At 47.7% G+C, this 23,727-nt stretch overlaps 2 protein-coding genes across 38 annotated transcripts in view; one reads left to right on the forward strand and one right to left on the reverse strand.

Moving 5' to 3' along the window:
* Positions 1–4,273, forward strand: part of LOC121829490 (uncharacterized) — a 29,501-nt gene extending 25,228 nt beyond the window's left edge. The window contains exons 5-6 of one of the 2 annotated variants that reach the window (XR_013051432.1): positions 3,482–3,674; positions 3,969–4,273. The gene's annotated coding sequence lies outside the window, so the exon portion shown is untranslated. The remainder of the gene's footprint in view (positions 1–3,481; positions 3,675–3,968) is intronic. The other variant, XR_013051433.1, reaches the window with a different exon arrangement.
* The window catches only part of Svil (supervillin), a 208,478-nt gene that overhangs the window by 2,054 nt on the left and 182,697 nt on the right, over positions 1–23,727 (reverse strand). For all 36 annotated transcript variants that reach the window (XM_076572497.1, XM_076572514.1, XM_076572515.1 and 33 more), the window contains 10 exons: positions 21,420–21,595; positions 19,296–19,440; positions 18,583–18,859; positions 13,015–13,166; positions 10,707–10,812; positions 9,839–10,046; positions 8,417–8,550; positions 5,761–5,916; positions 4,273–4,416; positions 3,152–3,276 (listed from right to left, as the gene is read on the reverse strand). In XM_076572497.1, coding sequence (XP_076428612.1) covers positions 3,152–3,276; positions 4,273–4,416; positions 5,761–5,916; positions 8,417–8,550; positions 9,839–10,046; positions 10,707–10,812; positions 13,015–13,166; positions 18,583–18,859; positions 19,296–19,440; positions 21,420–21,595 — 1,623 coding nt within the window. The remainder of the gene's footprint in view (positions 1–3,151; positions 3,277–4,272; positions 4,417–5,760; positions 5,917–8,416; positions 8,551–9,838; positions 10,047–10,706; positions 10,813–13,014; positions 13,167–18,582; positions 18,860–19,295; positions 19,441–21,419; positions 21,596–23,727) is intronic.

A 23,727-nucleotide genomic window follows, 5' to 3' on the forward strand; every position in this document is an offset into this window, starting at 1 on the left:
CTCTTGGTGACTCAGAGATTTGAGGCAAGTGTTTTATGCCTCAGCTCCTACACTGGTAAAGTGGGAACAATAGTAAGATGAACATTAATATACTGTCCTGGTAATTAAGTGAGAAATCAAATGTAACATGCTTAGTGCTGGACCTCGCCAGAGCAGTACACAGTGAGTTTTAATTTCAAGCTTGCTCAACATTATGCAGTACCCCCCAGCCCCCCAAGCCTGATGAGCTACAGTGAATGCAGAAATACGAGGGCAACCCCTGTTTTGGCTTAGGCTCCATGAGGCAGCTGCAGTGCTGGGCTCTGAGATCCCCATAGTGTGAATTCCACATATTGTCACTCTAACTAGGGATTGCTATGAGCCGCAGAAATATGAAGTAGGAATTCAGCTGACTATGGCAAAAGCTATTCCAGAAGATAAAGGCAAGTCTTAAGGAGTCTTGGTGATATTGGCTTTTGAATATTAGCCATTTCCTGCAATGAATTTCTCATGTGCTATTGTAGCTTTTCTATTCCTAGAACAGTGTTTGATCATCCATTGGGCACAGTTTCCCCTATACAACTAAAGACTTTGGATAACATCTCCCAACTGTGCTAACAGCAGTCACACAGCAAGATCCCTAATTTCAGGCCTTTTTGTAATTATCATCAGCAACATCTGGCCAGGACCTTCTCTGGACGAAAGTATCTTATCTGAGATACTTCCCAGACTTTCTAAGAACAGACTGCAGATAGATGGCATCCAGACTATCTGTTAGAGAAGGCCAGGCAGATATGGTTATTAAGCTTAACCCTCCTCTCTTCCAAGTGCTATCTATAGCTCTAGATCTCTTTTTAACAATTAACTCAGAACGATGGGCTTGCATTTACCAGGTACATCAAGCTGTGACTCAGGTTGCCTAGCTACCGAGTGCACTTCCCCTGCCCTGCCAGAAAATGGCATAGCCAAAGGAAGATAAGCTTGGACAAACTTTGGCACCAAAGAAAAGTAAGGCAGTTTTCTTTTCACCTGTGACTTAGCGAATTATAGGCTCTTAACATTTTAACTAACCACTTCTAAGAATATACTTCCAGCACATAAATTCCCTTCTAACTGAATTTAGCCCTCAGTTGATTCTATTCTCCATTAGTCACTTCTCTTTTGGGTTGCTATGATAGCTGACAATTACTGTTCTTTGTGTGAATCTTATTGGCCCTCCTTTTGACCCTATAAGAATTCAAGCCTGTGTGACCTTGTCTTGGCCAGAGAATTGCTGCTTTGTATGGGTAAATAACTGAAAACCTCAGAAACTTGGGAGGACTATATTAGGAACTAGAAGAATGAGATGGAAGATGAGGAAGAGCCAGATGGGGGAGAACTATATGGGAAAGATCTAGATGGGGTAGAATTACGATAGGAGAATTAAGATAGAACTTAAAGAGAAGAGCAGGAATTGTAGAGAGAAATCAGGCAAGAGAGGAGCTAAGTATGAAAGCAGAAAAGAAGCTGTAGAGAGAAAACTGACTCAGAAGAATAAAGTGAATGGACTAAAGAGTTTCATGTATGTAGATTTATTTGTTATAAGGGAGAATATGGGTTTGTTTTTCTGAGTTTGTGTTAACCTGATTAATACTATATGTCCAAGTCCATCCATTTTCCTGATTACATTTTCTTTAGAGTGGAATATTTTTCCATTATGAATATGTACCACATCTCTGTCATCTATTCACCTGTTGATGGACATTTAGGCTGGTTCTATTTCCTAGCTATTATGAATAGAGCAGCAATAAACATAGATGTGCAGATATCTCTGTGGTGGGAGATGGAGTTTTTTGGGTATATGCCCAGGAATGGTATCGCTGGGTCATATAGTAGGTCTATTTTTTTTTTTTTAGGAACTTCCTACTGATTTCCATAATGTTATAGTAATCTTCACTCCTACCAGCAGTGAATAAGGGTACCTCTTCTCCAATATCCTTGCCAACATTTGTGGTCGGATTCTTTCCTTCCTTCCTTCCTTCCTTCCTTCCTTCCTTCCTTCCTTCCTTCCTTCCTTCCTTCCTTCCTCCCTCCCTCCCTCCCTCCCTTCCTTCTTTTCTTTTAAGAAACCAAATAAGGGTTTTATTTATTCACTTAATTAAACATTTTTTTTTGTTTTTGAGACTTTCATACAATATATTTTGATCATATTTTTGACTGGGGCGAGGTGGTATCTCAAAGTAGATTTAGTTTGCATCTCCCTAATGACTAGGGATGTGGTAGACTTTAAAAAAAAGTTATTGGTAATCTTTTGAGAGCTGTCTGCTCATCCCAATAGCCCCATCTGGTAGTTTTGTTTCTTTGACAGTTAATTTTCTAAGTTCTTTGTAAATTCTGGATATCAGGTCTGTCCCCCCTGCACCCCCCAAAAAGCAGCTTTTTCTTATAGAGTAACACAATTAAAATGGAAAATTCCTACTTCCCTGAATTAAAACAACCCTTGGAATTTCTATTGCTAGTGAAGTTAACTCTTAAATTAAAAAAATTCTACACAGCCACACTAAGCCTCCAAGTGGGGAACAAATGTATGTTTGGTAGGCAAAGTGATGAGGACCATCTCCTATATGCTGTGTGACACTGTGGCTGCAGGAACACCGTGAGATGGTCACAATGTGCTCCCTCCCTTGGCTACCTGAGCACATTCCTTCCTGTATTGAAGCCTGTGTCTCTTCCACGAGAGCTTAATCTGAGGGGACTCGGCTGTGCATTCCACACACCCTGAGAGGCAGTGGGCTGGGTGCCAATCGAAGAGGCAATAGCAGCTTTTATTTGTGTCTTTGCTTGTATTTAAACCCTGAAAATTGCGTGTAGAAAATGATCAGACTGCGTCCACTGTTTCCCCATTAGGCTTCTCCTCCTAAGCCAAGTCCAGGAAGCATAGGAAGCACACTGCAATGGGAAAAAGTGTGTCCCCGCTTTGTTTGCAGGGTCTTGGCATATAGTCCAGGCTAGCCCAGAGCTTACTGTAAAGCACAGGCTAGCCATCAAGTGCTAGGATTATAGGGGTATGTCATCACATCCCACAGTTTGTTCCCACATCCAGAGTGCAGTCTGATACTTCTCCCTCTGGTGGCGCCACCCAGTGCAGAGGCCAGCGGAGGCCTGGGGTGGGTAGTGGGGCCGGGGAGCTCACCATTTCTGTGATCTCCGCAATGTCCTCTCTGTGCTCCCAGCTGGGAAACATGTTGGTGAACGTCAGGGGCTCTAGCCCAGCATGGATAAGGTAAGACTTGGGGGGTGGCCTTTTGAGATTCTTTCCTGTAGGGATGCAGAATGCACATGTCAGTGGACCCGAGGAGCCTTTCCTCTCCGTTTTTCCTTTTTTTTTTTTTTTTTTTTTTGTCCCATTTTCCATCAGAACACTGACTTTCACATTTAAAATGTGGATTGTGAGTCATTCATAACAATGCCTGGGTGCTGCTTTACCTGAGAGGCGACTCTTATGCTTATCTCTTTCACACAGATGTGACATCGACCTGACCCCCCTACTTTGGAACCTGACAAAATGTTTCTGGACCCCTAGGGGGGCAGAAAGCTCTCCTGGGAACTCCCACCAGGCACATCCGCTTCCCTTTCATCTGTCTGTGGCGGTTTCCCCTGAGCAGGACAAGCTTCAATGGCACGTGACAGCCAATGACAGCATCTTCCAGGTGCGGGTAAGCCTTTTAAGGTTGTTCACAAAGAGCTTTCCGCGGAAAGAATGGACTGTACACACTCAGGTGTGTACAGTAAGCGAGCCAGCAAAATGTCAACATGCAGACAGGGCATTAGTTACTGGCGTCTACTTTACGTAAAAGGCCACAGATTTCATGTGGATGCTAGCTAAGAAACCAGGGATTTACTATGGATTTTTTTAGTTTTGTTTTATTTCTATTGTTGGCTACAATACCAAAAGAAAGGCTGGCACTGGCTTGTAGCCAGTTCGAGCGCATTTCTGTTCTCTAATGCAGGCACTGCCTGAAGAGAAAGGTGAGCCGTGGAGGCCACCCGGCTACTCACGCCTATGTATCGAGGGGTCTCAGTGCCCGCGACGCCAGTGCGGGCGGCTCCACAATGCACCGTGTGGGTAGCCTCATCACGTGAGAGAGAAACATGGACTCTTTGTTCTGGCAGCAGAGAATGCATTGATCCTAACACTGACAAGCCTCTAGCAGTTCAAGGGGCAGAGCTGGAGCCGTCTCAAGGCTGGTGGCATCTCAGAAGGGACAAGGCAGGGCCCGTGGTGGCTCTCCGGCCCCTCCCTTTGGCTCTCACCTCGGCAGTACTGCAGGACGGTCTCCATGGCGCTCTTCCGGTCTGAGGCCCAGCGAATGCGGGCCGAGCCGGTTATCTTGTTCTCCGTGGGCCACCAGCCTTGCCAGAGGTACACCTCGTGGTGATTGTCAACCAGGAAGAGTGCTGTGAGGTAAGGGCAGAACCAGGCCATGAGGTACACTCCTTCACAGACCTTCCTGGGGATCCCTGCCCCAGTAGACGCCTTGCTGCTGTCCCAGCTGTCCCCAAAGCCCTCTCCCCGAAGTTCAGAGTGATGAGTCCCTGGAGGTTCCTGCACACTCCGCCCTCTTGTGTTAACCTCTGAAGGCCCCTAGCAGGACAAGGAGGAGACCCAAAGAAAGGTCTCTTGGTTTCCTTCCTTTCCCAGCTCAACCAGAGAGTGCTGGCAACCCTTTCAGACATCACTAGAACCTTGCTGCCAGCCACCTCTGGTCTCTGTGGAGCTCACATCTGGCTTGCTCTTCACTCCCATGATGCTCTGAGTAGTAATGGTTCTTCTACAGGAAAGTGAATTTTAGGCAGAGGTCTCCTGTCTCTTCCTCCTTGTCTTCAAGCCTCCACCTGACTCTAACTCTATGTGGCAAGTGCTCTCCAACTTGACAGCTCAGTGGCACCGAGGTCCCTCCTGATGTGCGTTTTGGGACTGCTTTAAAAGCCCGTCGGTGTTGATGTTGATGATCCCCCCAGAGCCCCGGGAAGCAAGGGCAGGGAGTCGCTTTCTTTTTTAGGTACTCGTGGCTGCTGCCCAGTGTGATTGTAAGCATCTGCCAAGCTCTGAGCTGGTGGTAGGGCAACTGTGGTAAGACGAGGCACTGGGCTGCAGCTCCAGGATGTGGACCAACTACGTGCTCAAGGGCTTGATTGGCAGGAAGTGGGAGGGCCTACAGAGCCCATTTCCTTTGTATAGGTTTGGGCATTAGGGCACGGCTTTTGGGAACACTGCTGATCTTGGAATTGGGAGATCTAGTCTGCAGTCTTAATTCTGCTGAGAGCTTTCTTTCCCAGGTCCCTTTCCTCAGCCACTTGCTTTCCTAGGTTCCTTGGCAGCTGGAGTGGCCACATGACATCTTCTGGCCAATGGGAGGAAGCAGAAAAGCTGGAGGTCCCTAACGAACTGCCCCCTTCCCGTTTCCCCAGTTTCAAATAGAAACATGAGGGGTGGAGCAAGGGCAGCTCACAAGGGACCATGAAACAGGAAGCTGGAGAGGAAGGCTGGGCGAATGGCAGGGATGCCGGATGGTCATCTGTCAACTGGCTCTTTGGATGTAGGAAGTAACTGAGTTCGGGTCCTGATACAATGCTACGTGGCTGACTTTGTTTTCTTCTGCGGCGGGTGGATAAAAGGAGATGTCCTACGCAACTACACTAGCAGTGTACTTGGCAGATAAGAACTCCTTAAAGAGAAAGGGCAAGAAAGGCTTCCGGGAGGGCGCTAGGCAACCCCAGCACGCCCCCTGCAGGCCTCACCTGGCTGCGGCGCGCTGTACAGATCCTCTTGCAGGAAAGGCATGGAGCTGACGGCAGAGGGCGCTCGCGCGGGGTACACGAACTCGGTCGCCGAGAAGTCTCCGGAGGAGCTGCTGAGGATGAACAGGCGGGGCGCGAAGTTAAAACTTCCAGGATCTTCCAAAGAAAAGAGAACAAAGCTGAGGACACCGTATGCACCAGCTTCCGCATGGACTGACGGCAAAACGTGAAACGACTCAAAGAACTGTGGAACATAGGCAGGGTTTGGTTGATATCCGTTTCTGATGGGGAATTTTGTTTTGTTTTGTTTGTTTTTGCAGCGTTGGAAAATACTTCCTTTTGTTAATTTCTGTTAAGAAAGAAAGCTGGCCCAATGTCTTGGAGGACACTGGGTGATATAGGAGTCACATGTCTAGGAATTTACCTTAATCATGGATAAATAATTATTTTTAAGGGTATACCAACTACACTAGACTATTGTACCATACAGAACATATTGGACATCACTCCCCAGATACGGAGGATGGCTAGGTAGAGTGGAATACATTGCAATGCCCTAATACCACTAAGGTCTCAGTGGCAGCAAGGTGGTCACCGAGGCAATACAGGGAGAGACTGGCTTACAGGACAGTCATCCTGGTTGTCTTTTTATTGAGAAATGCATAGGAAGTACAGGAACACATGAATTCTGGTTAGCTGAGACACATGACTTGCTGCTCGACAGAGATGGTTAATAGAAGGAAGTTTGTTTTATGGTTTGTACGATTATAATCATGTCTGTTTTAGGGAAAGTCAGGAAGGCACCTGTTCACACCCCTTTACTTCAGTCTGGTGAGTGGGGACAGCCAATCTGAAGTCCGCACATGAAGCAAAGGAACTGTGTGCTTAGATTTGGGTCCCATCCCCAAGATATCCCAATTTTACAAAATCCAGAAAGTCTTCCAGCTTCTGGACTGGGTGGTCCCCCATCTTGCACTCACACACCCCGCCAGCCACTCTGACCTCTACTGCATTCCGGGTCTCCTGGGATTTGCTTCCTTCTCCTCTCTTGACCCCCGTAACATCCCACTGATCTAGTCCTGTGTCTTGTGTGTTCTCTTTTTATCTACTGCCTTGTAAATGACAACAAATGCTTATGAATTAGCTCCTAGGCCATGAACATCAAATCCCCAAACCACGCCTACATTGCGCACACCTATTTCACTCTGTCCTTTGCGAGGATTGGGTCCCCTTTCCTCACAGGGATCTATGAGCCCCTAAAAGGTTAAGATCAACTGAACGAAGGCCGTGGGTCCCACAATCCTTCCTTCTGCCTGCCTCCTTTGGCACACTCAAGGTCATGCCATTCCATGATGGCCTCTCCTGTCCATCCCTGAGTTTCAGGTTCCAAGTTCATAAGCTGCTGATAACTGTCACATGCTCATGTCTCATAAAACATCTCCCAGTAGGCATCGGACATCAGCCATTGCCTTCGAAGCCTCCCTTTCCAGCCACAGCTGCTGAGAACCCACTGTCTCTGTATGGCCTGGGACTTGCTGCTCAAGATTCTCCTGGTCTGGTCGGGACAACTGTCTCACTGGGGTGCCCACTGCTTCCTTCAGCCTGGATACTGGTCAAACCCAACAGCTTGTCATGCTTCTGCTCATCTAGTTTCTCAGACTTTCCTTCTCCTCTGGTCAAGTCATACCAGCCTCAGAGGCACTGTGCAAATACCATCTTCCCATGGGACTGTGGATGACTTCTCCTGCTGGGAAAAATCCTGTCTTTTCCAGGCTCACAATCTTTCATGACTCACAACTTCATTTGCATGAAAATGAGTCACATACAGTGTGTGGCTTAGCTTCCCTTTTAGAAGACGTCTGTCCTCTGGGAGACCTATCCCTTGGTTTTATTTACTGTGTGCTGTACAAAGCATATGCTGTGGGAGCCCATTCTGGGGTTCCTCGTGGCTTTACCCAGCAGGTCCGAATAGAGGATGATCAGGACCACGGGCCTGAGTGCAGGTGTCTGAGATGGCCTGCACTTGGCTGTGCTGGGGAGGAGGTCTTTTGCTCCACCCTTGGCGTCTCTATAAAAACCCTGGACCAGAGACAGTCCGGGCCCGTTGGAATAGGTTCCAGGCCCTCTCGAGGCTATCCTTTATTTTCTATCTGTTTATCTCCACAAGATTCTCCACTATAAATCCTCCTATCTAATATTTCCTGCTATTCGCACTCAAGAAAACTCTGGGAAGCTGTGGGGGTGGTGGGTAAACGCCCCACAATATGCTCAGAAAATCTTTGCATATGTGTGTATGTGGTATACATGTACATGTGAATGCATGCATGTGGAGCCTGAGCACGATCATGTGGCATCCCAAGGAAAGCCATCCACCGCCTTTGAGACAGGGCCTGCTATTGGCTTGGAGCTCATCAATTAGACTGGCTATCAAGGCCCGGGGGCCTTTTTGTTCTTCTCCCCCAGCTCTAGGATTTTAAGGGTGCACCGTTGTACCCTACAATTTTACATGTGTTCTGGTGAGAAATCTTGTGTCTTCATCCTTGCTTTGCTGGTGGAACCATCCCTCTAGACTTCATTAGGTCTCTAGTGAAAAAAATTAGTGAGTGAATTGAGGAACAGACGAAGACGGACGCCGTGGACCGTGCTGTGCCATTACCTTGAAGCATGCAGTCATAGGCCTTCCTGTCCCTCCTCCCCAGGGCGTCCCAGAATCCCAGGGGCTCGGATCCTTCATCACACTCATGTATTGTCACGTTGCTGCTGCTGTGCAAGCCTGCTTCCAGGGGACATCTGCAAGGGAGACAGGCCGGGAGGTTTGCATAGGCCTGGGCAGTGCCCGGAGCACAAAATCACTGGAGACCAAACCCACAAGCCACTTCGCTCCCTCTACCTAACAGCAATTCTCACTGATGAATGAAAAAATATCCCGTAAAAATTCTATCAGGTTTGTGCTGGAAGGAGGGCCAGTTTGCTCCGGGGAAGAATGTGCAGATATACGTAATATGTCACGAAGACGACAATGCAAATGTTTGTCTTTAACACAGCATTTTCCTGTTTACTGTCCTCTCCTGCAGGAACTTCATTAGGACGAAGAGGAGTTTATTTCACTGCTGACCGCCTGGTCCCTTGTTTGGCACCATGTAGGTGCTTAGGAAGCATTTGCCAAATAAATACGTGAATGAATTTGTCATCATTTGGCTTTGTTCTGAGTGGCCCAAGTGAAAAGCGTCTTGGGGCATGCATGCTACTGGATCCCTCACGCCACCTCTTTTGAACTCCTGCACCTCCACTGCCCACAGGAGGATGTTCTGAGAGTCTGGTTTCACCCGTCTGCCTGCTGGAAGGTTGCTTGTTTTTCTTCCCTCTGCCTTTACTAGCCAGCACCGACCTTAGAGGAGCTGGGAGGACGGCAGATCTCATTGTCCCATTTCAGGGCCCGCAGAACTGACCCTTAGGCCCTTTGTGGTGGATCACTCCAGTTTTAGGAAAGAACTCAACTGTTCTTGAGGAATTGAGACCACCCAGGCTGCTGGTGAGAGCAGAGACACAGTGGCAAGCCTCCTCTGGCTATGTTCTTCCTCCTGAGGACCTTACCCATCAAGAAGCCCCCAGAAGAGAATGGGCTGGTCCTCTTTACCAGAGGAGGCTGTAAGCTGAACGCTCCAGAGCAAGTGGCACTTATGGGTAGAAGCCAAATTGTGACTCTGCTTGTTGGGGACATCTGCCTTGCTGATGTTTTTTGTCTGTTTCAGATGAGATCTCACTAGATAACCCAGACTGGCCCTGAACTCTTAGACTAGCCTGTCCCTCCTGCCTGTGCCTTCTAGAACACAGTGGGTGGCTCATGGTTGCCTTTTATGAAAGCAGGTGTGGCCTTAGAAAGCTGGAAAAGCCTGCAAATTGGAGGTTTCTGTGGAGATGCATGCCCCCTGGACTTATGTCAGAGGGCTGGCTGTAGTTCCCAAAGTCCCTTGCTGGAGTCACTTGAAGCATATGGGACGTCCCTTGTTGCCTTAGCCTGGCTGCATCTCTCTAGGAATCCCTTCAGTGCAGAGCTGGCCGGAGGAGCAATACTCACTGTTCCTTGATTTTATTGGCCGCAGTCCTCCCAACCTCCTTCGTGTGGCCCTGAGCTTTGCATCCATGCCACAGGTAAATGAGGGCCTTGTTTATGTTCAGAACCACCATGGAAGTCCTGGACCTGAGGCTGCTGCCGTGACAGGCCACCTCCAGCAAGTTCCCTTCCATGGGCACCTCTCCCCGCACACAGTACAGTCTCCATTCACCTGCAGGGGACAGCAGCGGCACAGGGCTATGAGGAGTCAGGCACAGGGAGAGTGGCCCTTTGGGCTCCCTGTGTGCTGTCAAAACACACGTTGTAGGGACGCAGGACCTGTGGCTGAAGATGTGCTGAGCAAGGACAGCAGGAGGTCTTCCGGAGTTATAGACAGGTTGCCAAAAGTTCAGTTCACAAAGCAGAAAAAATAAAAACCTTTCCAAGATTTACATAAAATACTAAAACTCTAAAGAGTTTTTTTTAAAAAGAGTTCACTATGCAGGGTGGGGGTCCCCACAAGGCAGTACTAGTTCAGTGAGAAAGACACAGATGTATGAGACCAGACTTACTTTAAGGTTTTAATTTTTTAAAAAAATTTTAATTGTGTGTGTGTGTGTGTGTGTGTGTGTGTGTGTGTACTCATAAGTGCAGTACTTGTGGATGCCAGAAGGGGGCATCAGATCTCCCTGGAACTGGAGTTACAGAAGGCTGTGAACTGCTTGATTACTGTAGGTGCTGGGAACCTAATGTGGGTCCTCTGCAAGAGCAGTATGTATCCTTAACTACTGAACCATCTCTCCAGCCCTGAGACATCCTTTAAAACCCTCCTATCAAAGCACCTTCAGGGAGAAGAGACAAAAACTGAATTCGAACACCAAAAGTCACTTACTCTGCACATTTTCTTCTTCCTCTTCCCTCCGTCCAGAGTGCACCACCATACCTCCCTGGAAACACTGGAGGAAGCAGGGGGGCTCCTTTCCCTGCAGAACCTGGACCTTCAAATTTAAACATGGAAAACAGATCAGAGAAGGGGCCGCCAAGGTCATGGGAACAAGACTTGCCTGGTTCAGGGACTCTGGAGCACAGGACACACAGAAGTCACCATCCCCACGGCCATCTGCAGGCAAGCAGTATTAAAAGTGTAATGCACAGGCTTTCTTTCAAAGTGTTCTCAAGTATGTTTTTTTTTTTTTTTCGGTAATTTGCAAACAGGAATGTTATCTCTGGTGCCTCACGCATCCACTTTCCTCACTCACTGCTTTTCTGTCATAGACTATTCTTCAGAGACATGAACTTTGGCATTTTCATGGTATTTTATGTAGGACTATGACATGACTGATTTAAATGTGTTTAACAAGGTCCACCTCTCAGTAATGATGAGGATGAGTCGCTGACTTAGTGAGTCTGGGGGATGCCCTCCTGTAGAAACAGTAGTGATTTACATCCTTAAATGCCACTCAGAGCCATGCCCTCAAGGCTCAGCTCTCCCAGGACACGCACTGGGAGGCTTTGGTAGCTAAGAGGTAGGTGGGGTCTAGTGGGAAGTCTTTAGGTCACTGGGCGTACATCCTTGAAGAGGGTTATGGGACCCCCTTCCTCTTCATCTCTTTTGCTTCCTGGAAATGAGCCAACTAGTTTCACTCTGACATGTGTTTCTACCATGACATGCTGCCCCTCACAAGCCCAAGGCCAACATGGCCAACCAACTATAGCAGGGAAGCCATGAACCAAAAGAAACACTTCTCTTTTGAAGTTAATCACTCCGGGTGTTTCTCACAATGATGGGAAGCCAACACTGTATCCTAATGGTCTCCTCTTGGGTGACAGGGCTCTCTCCCTGACTGCTCTGGTGTTCTCTCATCAGGAGGCAGTGACACCTCTTGCTCTCACTTTGGCAGACTCCATCCCTCACAGAAGGAATGTTCTTTGAGCCTGGGCATCCTGGGCATCTGGGTAGCCCAAAAGTAGAAGCATTTGTACCATGAGCTACTTTACCAAGCTCAGGTCTGCTTGGCACAGGCAAGGCCATTTTGTGGCAATGTTTCATGAGTCTGTGATGCTTTTCCATGTGTTGGATTGAAGAAATGAAACGCTCAAAGTAGAGAGATTAACCTCACACTCTAGGGGTGCTCTGAACACAGGGTTAACACATGTTCCTTCACAGGCAGCTGAAATCACCTACTGTTCGGAGTAAGTCACAATGCCATTGTTGCTAAGGTCTACTTTTGAAATGTGATCTATACTGGGAAACATTCATTCTGTCTTAAAATTATTTTTAGGGAACATAATGAGCTCTGAGAGTTGCAGGAAGCTGAGTGAGCATGGCTCTATTTCTAGAGAAAGTTTCTCTGCTCTCACCTTTCACGCCCCTGCCAATTAATCATTCATCCGAGATGGTAAAAATACTCGCCTGTAGTCTCATGCCAGCTCTAAATTAGCGGCACTAATGGATGCGACATTGGGCACAGGCCACTCAAACATGAAAAAGACGTGTTTGGGGCCATGTTAGGGATGAAGCTCGGTAGGTGTAAAGCACCTGCCTGGCACACACAGTGCCCTGAATTTGATCCCCAGTGCGGATGCCAGAAGACACTCCACCCCCCGCCCAAAACAAAACAAAAACCAGCTTATAAGTCTTAAAGTCCTTGTATTGGGGTGGTAGTGCCTGCCAGGTACAGTGTAGGCTCTGAGGTCACAAGCCTGAGGTCTCTGTTGGTCACTGGAAAAATAGTAATCAAAAAGAAAAAAAAATGGCGGCAGGTTTTAAGCTATGGGACACAGAAGCCATGGTAAAGGGAGAAGGGAGAGAGGTTCGCATAACAGAAGGTGACATGTGAGCGGAAACTTGGTTGTTCAGGGTCTCAGGCCCAAACTGTTCCCCAGCATGGCTGCTCCCACCCAAGGGAAGCCTGGGAAGACTTGCCAGCCTTGGACCTGTTCCCTTTGAAGAGGGAGGATGGCATGTCTTTATTGTGTGGGAAACTCCTGTTTTAGGGTTCGGAGGAGACCTTTCGGAACCCTGGATTCGCACCTGCATGCTTGTCATTGTGGACGAAGCTGCAAAGGGGTAGGATGGAGTATGGGGCAGGGTTTGGAGTCTGCAGAAGAACCAGGCCACAGGTGCTTCGGAGGATTCTGTCCTCAGGGGCCAGGTGTGCATCACCATGGGCCTTGAGCAGTGGCTCCCCGGAGCTTACCTGGGCCCCCCTTTCTTCATCCAGCTCCACCGTCATCAGCGCTGATGTTCCCTTCTCACTCACGGTTGAGTGCCGGCCTTGCCAGAAGAAATAGACACATTTCTCTTTGCCGGCCACCCTCACCGGATGCTCTCCCTTTTGCCGGCTTCCCACTGCAGACACAATGGCAGAGGGTGAGGTGAGCGGGGACACCAGAGGGACAGCAAACAAACGCCTGGCGCTCTTCCCCAGAGTCCACGAGGGCCAGACGTTAATAAACACGTGTGATGGAACCACAAGGGGGTACCATCTTTTTCTCAGCTGACTGAAGCGTCTTCTGGGAACCCAAGGAGAAATGTATATCGTCCCAGGCAGAGGCAGATTCCCTCCGCCCCTAGTGTGTGAGCGGGAGATGTGGTGGTGGAGAGTAGGACCAGACTCACACGGACACACTCTTGCCTACATTCTACCACTCTGGGCATTGGTAGGAATGATGTTAGCAACCGCTACAGGAACTTCAAGAGCAAAGGAGAAAACACAGAGTCCTAATATGGAATGGTGGGGCCTGACCTCCCCCCTTTTCATGTCCCAGCCAGGAGGCGTGGGGTTTTGTGAGCGGAGGGCACATCTGTAACCTCAGGGCTGGCGTGCGTGGGGAATGGGAACGTCCTCTGCCCTGATGTGCTGTGCCGCCACAGGCTCAAAGCTGCACAGCTGGTCGTCATGAACTAGAACCTCCAATGTTGAGAGCTAAAATCAACCTTTTCTCTTTAAAACGTGATTGTTCTAGGAATCTTATTACAGCAACAGAAAACTGACTTACAAAGGGCCAAGAAAGGGAGAATGTAGTTGCAGTTAACACAAATGTATTTAAAAATTAATACTAAAGCTGGGCAGGGAGTGCACACCTGTAGGGCCAGTGCTGGTGTGTGTGGGGAACAGGCAGATCCTTGGGAGCTCCTTGGCCAGCCGGGGACCTTGTCTCAAAGAACGAGGCAGAGAGTGATTAAGAGCGATTGACTAAAATACACTCTCACACAGGCACACACATGTATGCCCATCAGCATAGACATACACTCACGGGAACATGTACATACATACATAGCCCCCAAGCATGTAAAATGCACACATATAATAGTTAAAATAAAAACAAATAATGATGACCAGGGGATTTTCAATGAGGTGTGATGTACATGCCTGGAGTCTGGGCTGCCAGAGGCTGAAGAGGAATGACTGTGGCCTGAGCCAGCCTGAGCTATCTAGCCAGACCCTGTCTCAAAACAACAAAACCAAAAAAGAGGTGGGTTAAGGAGTTCCCAGAGGGTCTGCATCACCTCATTTCCACTTTACTCTGATCCTGTTGATAAAATTACCATTATTTTGAGGTCTGAAGGTGAGAAGAAAGCTCACTTAAGTTATTAAGAGGTCGGGACATCATTGTCTGATTTAGGGCTTAGCAAAATACTCGCCTGTATTTAAAGTAAATGGCTTTATTAATTCATTTAAAGTAAATGGTTTTATTAATTCTTTAAACTATTTGCCAGAGCCTGGACTTCAGGGCCACCTACTATGGTTCTGAAATGGTTGTGTTTGCACAGTGCTGAGTGGGCAAAGTGTAACTGTGAACTATCCATGAATCATTTATTGATACCCATAGTTAATTTAGATAGCAGCAGCCTCTGTCCAATGGGATAGAAGGCCATTCTGTTTCCCAGGTTCCTGAAGAAGGCTATGTTAAAATCTATCATGACAGTTTATACACCCCTGGGACTTAGCCTTTAAATTCACTGTATAAATATAATTCATGTGTCAACAGGAAAATTCACCCTAACGTCCTAAAGCAGACATCAGTATATATGCTTAAAATACACTGTATTTCCTAAAACAGACATTTTGACTAATGTCCTTAGCAGTTTCTTCAGTATACCCAAACTTAGTCCTACACGGAATAACTTTATTATTAATATATTTGTTTTTAACTTAGTAATATGAATGTTTATTAGTAAGTGTACTAGACTATTGTCATCACAACCCAGATGCTAAGTTAAAGTGTTGATACATCACACTATTAGAGAACTTTGGAGAATAGGTCTGTTTCTGGGATAAGGAGACAGCTCACTTAAAGGACCTGAGTTCCATCCACTAAGGAAAAGAAAAAAGCCCTGTATGGTGGTGTGCTCTGGTCAGGGGAAATGGAGACAGGTGGATCCTTGGGGCTTACTGGCCATCCAGGCTTGCCCACTTGGGGAGCCCTAGGCCGGTGAGGGATCGTGTCCCCAAAATCAAAATGGTGGATGGTGCTGAGGACAGCAGGTGAGGCCGCCCTCCGGCCTCCACGTGGCCTCTGGCACACACGGATATGCACACACACATGCATAAAAGAGCAATGTTGTTACTAAGTGCTTCTGTTTAGAAGTCACTGTCCCAAGGCTCCTAGGCAAGCCTTGGACCAGAATCCAACTTCCTGACCATCTCTAAAGCAGCCTGACACTGACTCTGGGGGCTCCACCCACAGAGCTTCACGACCTTCAGGGCACAGACCATGCTGCACCCTGCAAACAGTCACTGGGCAGGACACTGACTCCAGCCGGCTGCTAGAGCTGCCATTTATCTGGTCAAATGCTGCCGGAGCTGATGATGAGGTCCCTCATCTGGGAGTGAAGCATATGATCACTGGGAAGACATACAGTATGGGGAGGGATGACCTGCCCACATCACCGTTTCCCAGGGGCCTCCAAGTTAACAGTCTGTGAAGGCTGTGGACACCGTCATATTGACTCACTACATTCATTCATTTATGATTGCTTCTGTCTCAAAACTAGCAGCCAGGTATGAAAATGACCAAATATATTACACTATCCCTTTGTTTTTATTGAACATGCAGCTTCCTTTCTACATTATGGATGTGTTTGTTCCCTGCAGTGACTCTTGATAATCATTATTTTGGTCAAGTTCATCAAGTCATTCCAAACTGCACAGTGATTTTTGCTGTTTCTGCTGAAAATTTCCCTAGGGGAATTTCCCAGGACCTACAATACGGACAGGTGCCAGTCACCATGCTAACACATCATACACCCCTGCTTCAAATGTTTTCTGAGCCAGGCACTACTTTGCCAACATCCTAAGAGAGAAGGCCAGGGCTCAGGGAGGTTGAGCAGCTTTACCCAGCATGCATAGGTGCTAAGCAAGGTTCTGGGCTTCCCACTCCAGCTGTATGGTTCAGATACCTGTGGCCTCTTCTTCACTGAGGTGGCCTCTTTAAGAAAGGGACAGCACCTAAGATAGCTCTTAAGAAGAAAGGGACAAGAATCACCCCCTCAACCACCACACACACACACACACACACACACACACACACACACACACACACACACACACACACACTGTATGAAAGCCTGGAAGGAGAGGCCAGCACTGTCAGACCTTGGAGACCCCATTTCCGCTTTCACTTGTTTAGGAGGCCCCAGAAGTCCCAGAGTATACTGGGGTCCAACCCTGAATCAGCCCTGCTGCACCCTACCCTATATCCCATACGCAGGTCAGATCCAACCCTGTCCTTATGGAGTAAACAGCACAATAGGCTCTAAGGAGTTGGCTTAATAGTTGGCTCTAATAGTTGGCTCTAAGGAGGCCAGGTCAGCCTTTAGCCTGTGGCTTTGCTCTCTTCTGGCCATGGGACTCCAGGTGGCCCTGTTCTTCATCTCAGATATCAGGATAATAATAGCCACTGAGAGGGGCATGGGGGAGACCCCAACATCTCGCCTGCGGAGGTATCATGGGGAGCTCCACAGAATTTAACCTAGCACTGCCCACCCACCATACAACCCATGGACCCTCACGGGCCCCCTACCCAACAATCATTTGTTGGCCGCCCAGGTTTGCTTTCTCACTGATGGCAGGTCCGAGGTCACGGGAATCAGCTCCCCACACACCATGACATCCTGTTGCTCTCTCTACACTTGGTTTACTCTCATTCCGGCCACACACTTCCCGAGGGGCTGTTAAACAGCCCTCACAAAAGCGGCCTGCACTGGGTGGGCGGGTGGTCATGCAGAATTGCCGTTGGTAGCACACCGTCTTTCATACATCAGGGAAGAAATCAAAAGTTCTTGGCCAAGATCTGTGCTTGCCATGGTCCTGTGGTCACCTGTATCTAGGCTCCAGGGGGCTGGAGGAAGGCAGGAAACTGTCTTAGGGAGTGAATCTTGAAGTCACAGAGCTGTGATGTAAGCCTTCTAATTGAAGGACAGAGCACTGTGGACAATGATGATTACTCCTTGGCAAAGAAGAAGGATTAAGCTCCAAGTTCAGAGCCCCCGCCCCACCCCTGTGGTCTCTAGTATGAGGTGTCCAGTTGAATGCTGTGCTGCAGAGTATTTCACCAGCTGAAGCACAAAAGACTCCCGTGGACCATGCAGGCATACACCTATAATAACCTCAGGACCTAGGAGGCTGAGGCAGGAATATTGAGCCAGCCTGGGCTACAGAGTGGGATCCTGTCTTAAAAACCAAACCAAGCCAAGCCAACCCCGCCCCCCATCAAATCTCATAAATAAATAAAAAATTTAAAAATTATTCCAATTAATATTTATTATTGCAGATCCACAGAACAAAGTTAGTACTCCTAGCTTCAGAGGAGGGAGGGAGGGCGAGAGAGAAAGAGGAAGGAGGAGGAGGAGAAGGAGGGGAGAGAGAGAGAGAGAGAGAGAGAGAGAGAGAGAGAGAGAGAGAGAGAGAGAGAGAGACTATGTATGCCAAGAAGTCAGAAGTAGAGTCTGATGTCTCTGTCATTCTTCACCTTATTCTTAGAGACAGGTCTTTCTAACAGACTGGATGTACTGAGTGGCCAGCGAGCTCTGGGGATCTGCCTGTTTCTGCCTCCCCAGTGCTGGGGATACAGTCACCACGCCCAGCTTTAATGTGGCATCCAAACTCAGATTCTCATACTTGTGTGGTAGGGACTTTACCCACTGAGCCACCTCCCCAGCTCCGAGAGCTGATTTTTATTGAGGATAAAACCCAGAACCTTGAATATGCTAAGGAAAATGTTCTACCACTGAACTACACCCCAGCACCTCTACTAAAACAAAACAAAACAAAACAAAATAACAACAACAACAACAACAACAAATCTTCCATTGTGCATTTACTATCAAGCTGAAGCACCATTGAACTTCAGTTAAACCACTCTCCTGTGCTACGCTCAATGACTTCTTCAAACAGCACACAGGCCACACACATGTCTAGACCATGGCAAATCATGACTTTTCCAGAAACCTTTTAAGGGCAGCGCAAGAGTGAAGAACAGGCATGTGTCAGCATGTGTTTGTTTCCGGGAGTGAACATCAGTGTCCTGGCCATCTAGACTGCCAGGAATCCCACTGTACTTCTGTCCAGGTCCGTACCTGCACATGGTTAGACTGCCTGAGCGCTCTGAAGCAGCCGAGGGCACCCAGTGCAGTGCAGGGCACCCAGTGTAGTGCAGGGCACCCAGTGCGGTGCAGGGCACCCAGCGCGGTGCAGGGCACCCAGCTCTAGGTCTTGCATCCCCAGCCTCTCTGAACAGAGAAAACATGAATGCTCACTAACCTGCAGTGCTCACCATGAACTTCCACTTGACCACATAGGCATCCCCTTCGTGGAACTGCCCGATGCTCTGCCTGGGGAGCCGGCTGTAATCGAATTCCAGAATATGCCACACATCGACAGAGACGGTGGCAATCTCAAACTGCCTCCTGTCATCCCCTTCCACCAGGCCATAGCCACGGCCAACGTTCACCCCATCTAGGATGGTGCTGGCTGTCACCTGGGGCGTGGCCACCATCCGCGTCACATCATAGGGCTTGATGTCAGTCCTAGGGTCATCCTACAAGGGAACAGAGGTGTTCAGGTGTCCCCTTGCTGCAGGCGTCTTTTGCTACATCCTGTGCAGTTTGGATTGCTTTTCTTTTTTTTTTTTTTCTCCTTTTGTGGTGCTGGGGGTGGAACTTAGGGTTTGGCTGCCTGCCAGGCAATTGCTCTACCGTAGGGCTATATATCCCCAACCCTGTTTTAGCTGTTAATGGGACAGGACATAAATACCGCTTTCAGGGCATCTCAGGGTGCCTGACTGCACAGGAAAAGGCCATGTGTAGGGGAAAGAATGGGGTTCCCGTACACCCATTGCCACAACAGGGGAGGTCAGGATGGAGTCAGGAATCCCTTTGCAGCGTCACTAGTGTACCCCGGAAGGCTTTTTGCCATCACAGGCATTTTTTGCTGGTCTCCACACTGGGCCTGCACTCGGGGCTTGATCACCGTACCTTCTGTTGGACAACTTCCCCAGAGTTCTTCTCACTAGGTCTCTTCAGTTCTGTCCAGTCGAGGAATTTCTCTTTGAACAGAATAGTCTCGTTGTGCTCCGTAACTCTCCCAAATATGGCCCAGTCGGGTCGTCCTTGCCCTTTCCTGCAGGGTGGGAGCAGATAAGAAAAGGGCCCGGATGCAGCCCTGTCAGCTTTCAGAACAACAACCACGATATGGCAAGGGGCTGGATCCCAGGCTCACGCCAGCCCCCCATCCCCCCCATCCCCCCACCCCCGAGCTTCAGAGACTAGCCCAGTGGCTTCTGCCAACTTTCCTCTGCAGGCTCCCTAGGATTACTGTAGAAGCAGACTCGGCCTCGGCTTTGAAAATCTGTCTCTTACATGTTGTGAAGTGGGAGTAGGAGACACAGTAGCTTGTGGTGGAGGGCACAGCCCTGGGAGGAGGGCCTCGGCCCCTTTATCGACTTCCTCTAGTGATCAACATGCTGCTCAGGGCCCAGTCATTTCAACAGTGGATGTCAGCTGCTTGTGTGTTAAAAGGGGCTGGGCGCACAACCTTGGCTGCACCGTAGAGACCCCAGGGAGATTTTAAGACAGTTGTTCTCAAGCTGGGCGGTGGTGGCGCACGCCTTTAACCCCAGCACTTGGGAGGCAGAGGCAGGTGGATCTTTGTGAGTTCGAGGCCAGCCTGGTCTACAGAGCAAGATCCAGGAAAAGCACAAAGCTACACAGAGAAACCCTGTCTCAAAAAACCAAACCAAAACAAAACAAAACAAAAAAAACAGTTGTTCTCAACCTGTAGGTGGAGATCTTTTGGGGTTGAACAACCCTTTCACAGGACTCGCCTAAGACCATCGGAAAGCAGATATGTACATTCCCATTCATAACAGTTGCAAAATTACAGTTATGAAGTAGCAACAAAAATAATCTTATAGTTGGGGGTCACCACAACGTGAGGAGCTGTATTAACGGGTCGCAGCATCAGGAAGGTTGCGAACCACTGCATTATGACATGTTACTACGTAAGTCAACATGTTGCAGCTGTAATCCCTGAGGCTGGACCTGGCAAGCACATGCTTTCAGAGGTCCTCCCATGATTCTGCGGCACAGACAGCAGAAGCCAGTGGGCCAGATGCTCCTCCACCCTTGCATGTCACACTTAAGTATAAACTGGCCGTGGTATAGCTTTCTATGCTCCAGCACTGTTCCATTATAGTAAGTACGTACTCCAGGCTTGGTTTTAGCCCTTCAAAATCCCAGTTCTTTCAGTATGAATGAGCATTTGCTTAAAGATTTAAGGGTTTTCAATACACAGATATAATACTTCATTTTTGTTGTTTTTCTTGCCTTTTTTCAGACAGGGTCTTTCTCACTCTAACTCAGGTTGGCCTGGGATTCATGTAGCCCAGGATGGGCTTAATCTCATGAATGATCCTTGTGCCTCAGTTTCTCGAGTGCTGGGATTACAGGTCTGGCTTTTAAATATTGAAACCAAATATTAAGAAAGCCAGTGACTGGACTTTAAAGGGAGAAACTATGCAGGGAATTCAGAATCTGCACATTGTGCTATGCTCTTTCATGTCCTCCACCTTAGCACATGACACACACAGTGTTAAAACAATTTGGAGGGTATGATAGTTAAAAATCATTAATGTAGGAATACTATTTTTATTCACACTCATATTTTTTTTAGAGTTTGTGCCTGCTCTGATGATTTCCCCCAAATAGTTTTTAAAGGTCTAGTACACTGTAGTGAACGTTAAAATAGTACAATTATTCTTTTAATACAGTGTCCTTCTCCTTCCTTCTTCCACCCCAGAAGACACGAGACAGCCACACAAAGTGCCCAGGGCCCAGGGTAGGGAGATGGAAACCCTAGGAGGCTCTTAATGATCACAACAGCACTGAGAAGCCAGGGTGGGGCAGGGGTCCTTCCTAAAGCTACAACCTTCATATTCTGTCAGTAAGCCTTCCAGAAGTAAGGGAAGGTTTGTTGTGCGACCTCCCACGGTCGGCAGCATGTAAGCATTTACTAAATCCACAGCCTCTGTGTGAGGAGGAATGATGGATGCCTGTGGGACAAGCAGGCCTGCACCAGACCCACGTGGGCAGCAGCGGTACCTGGGAATGAGCGGGTTGCACTCTCCAGGGTCCAGAGGGTTGATGTCACAATTCTCGTAGTCAAAGGCTCCGTTCCAGAGGTGCTTAGCCAGCTGGAATGCTATTTTCCGCTGTGCTAACGTGACTTCCTTCCCGTGCCACACGTAAACTTCACTTCCAAAGTCAAACACCAGGACCTGGAAACCGCACAAAAAGCATGCGTGAACTGCAAGGGCAGATTCCAGGGCTCGGTCCCTGGTGATGAAGTCACACTGCTGAAGTCACACCACCCAAAGCTTTTAATCCAGAGTAAGGATTCCCCTGTCTGTGTCCCCTCCTCTCCCTCCCTCCCTCCTCCCCTCCCTCCCTCATTCATTCATTCAACATACACAGCTTATCACACACATGGCAGGTGCTGAGAAGCCGACACTGTCTCTCCTATGTGCAGTTCTAAGACCTCGAGGGGCAGAAGTCATACCATTCATATAATGGGGGCTTATTGCTAAGCGTTTGTTGAATGGATGAATGAACGGATGCTCCTTGTTATTCCTCTATTCATACCTTCATTTCCAGCACTCAAAATTCTGTTTTTTTTTTGTTTTTGTTTCTTTGTTTTTCAAGACAGGGTTTCTCCATATATATTTTGGTGCCTATCCTGGATTTCGCTCTGTAGACCAGGCTGGCCTCCAACTCACAGAGATCCTCCTGGCTCTGCCTCCCGAGTGCTGGGATTAAAGGCGTGCGCCAACATCCCCCCCCCCCCAGCTCTGTTTTAATTCTCAACTAGGCTCCATTTCATTTTCTTCCTAAAATTACAGTTCATTATTTCTTTTTTTCTGTGACTTTTGTGCCCATTTAAATGTCCATATACACCATGTCCTCAGTCTAGCTTTGGATGAGTTTTCCTCTCTTTATTATTAAAATACGTTATTATATATTGAGTGTGTCTATAGCGTGTACAGTGGGATGCTCTGGGATACAGACAGGCAGTAAGGTAACTGTTCCGGTGCGGTAGCTGACACAGCCATCGCCTTATGCTGCTGCTCACTTCTGTTTCCTGTCGTCCGAGTGGCAAGAGCAGTGAAATCTCCACGTTTTGCAGGGGTTTCCAGCAGCAACAGTTGACTGACTGTAGCTGCACATTGAGTATCAGATACCTAGGCCCACGCTGTCCCCCACACTTGCTGCTCCTGCCCTCTGCCCTCCGCGCCCTCCGCCCTCCGCCCTGGGTGCCTTTTATTCCCCAGGCCTGGCCTTGGTAGCTTTTATTCTCTTTTCTGTCTCTGCATACTTGACTTTGTTTTATCCCTGGGCCCCCCTTTTCAGGGAAGATTCCACATACAGGTGAGATCACACAATAATTTTTTCTCCGTGCCTGACTTATTTCACTTATCCTGTAAGCTCTAGGGGTTACATTCTTTGTATTTACTAAAAGTTTTAAAATTACAGTTACTTGGTGTATGTGTGTGAAATGTAGATGAACAAGCTCTCTAATCAAAATACAGAGTGGCTAGAAGGGTCAAGAAAAGAAAACATGGGGCTGAATAGGTGGCTCATTGGTGAAGAGCATATACTGCTCTTCAAGAGGATCCAGGTTCAGTTCCCAGTACCACATGGTGACTCAATCCCAGAAAATCTCATGCCCTCCCTGGCCTCTGTGGGCCCTGCACGCATGTTTTATACATGCATACATAAAAGCAACACACCCATACAAATAAAAATAAAATTAAAAAAAGAAAATCCTGTGACTTTTGAAAAGAACGCTGTTTATGTATTTGGGCATTTGTTTGTTGTGTGTTCATGTGCACACACGGGAAGTCAGAAGATAACTCAAGGGAGTTGGTTCCTTCTGCCTACCATGTTGGACCCGGGAACTGAACAAGTCTCCAGGCTTGGCAGCAAGTGCCTTTACTCATGGAGCTGTTGTGCTGGCCCTGAATTCTTTCTAATATGTTTCTACCTAGTGGAGGTTAAGGGCCTTGTGTGTCTTCCCCTTTCTTTTCAGCAATTAGAATGGTTAATGACACTGGAAATACATGTAGTTAATAAATATTTACTGCGGTGCACACAAAAAAATACTTGACAAATCTGTAAATTATATTAACTATATATAAATTATATGTAATTATATATACTCACAGTAATTATTCCTGAAACTTTAGTACTAACTAAAATTTATTTTAATCTCTATATACCTTAAGACATGAGGATAATATTCATATTTTATATAAAATATAAAAGCCTCCAATGATCCATGACACTTTTGAAAAATATTCTGAACTTTGTTAGTATTGTAGATAGTGGTAATGGTTTGAAATAGCAAATCCTT

This window comes from Peromyscus maniculatus, chromosome 5 (genome assembly GCF_049852395.1).
Source record: "Peromyscus maniculatus bairdii isolate BWxNUB_F1_BW_parent chromosome 5, HU_Pman_BW_mat_3.1, whole genome shotgun sequence".
NCBI lineage: Eukaryota > Metazoa > Chordata > Mammalia > Rodentia > Cricetidae > Peromyscus > Peromyscus maniculatus.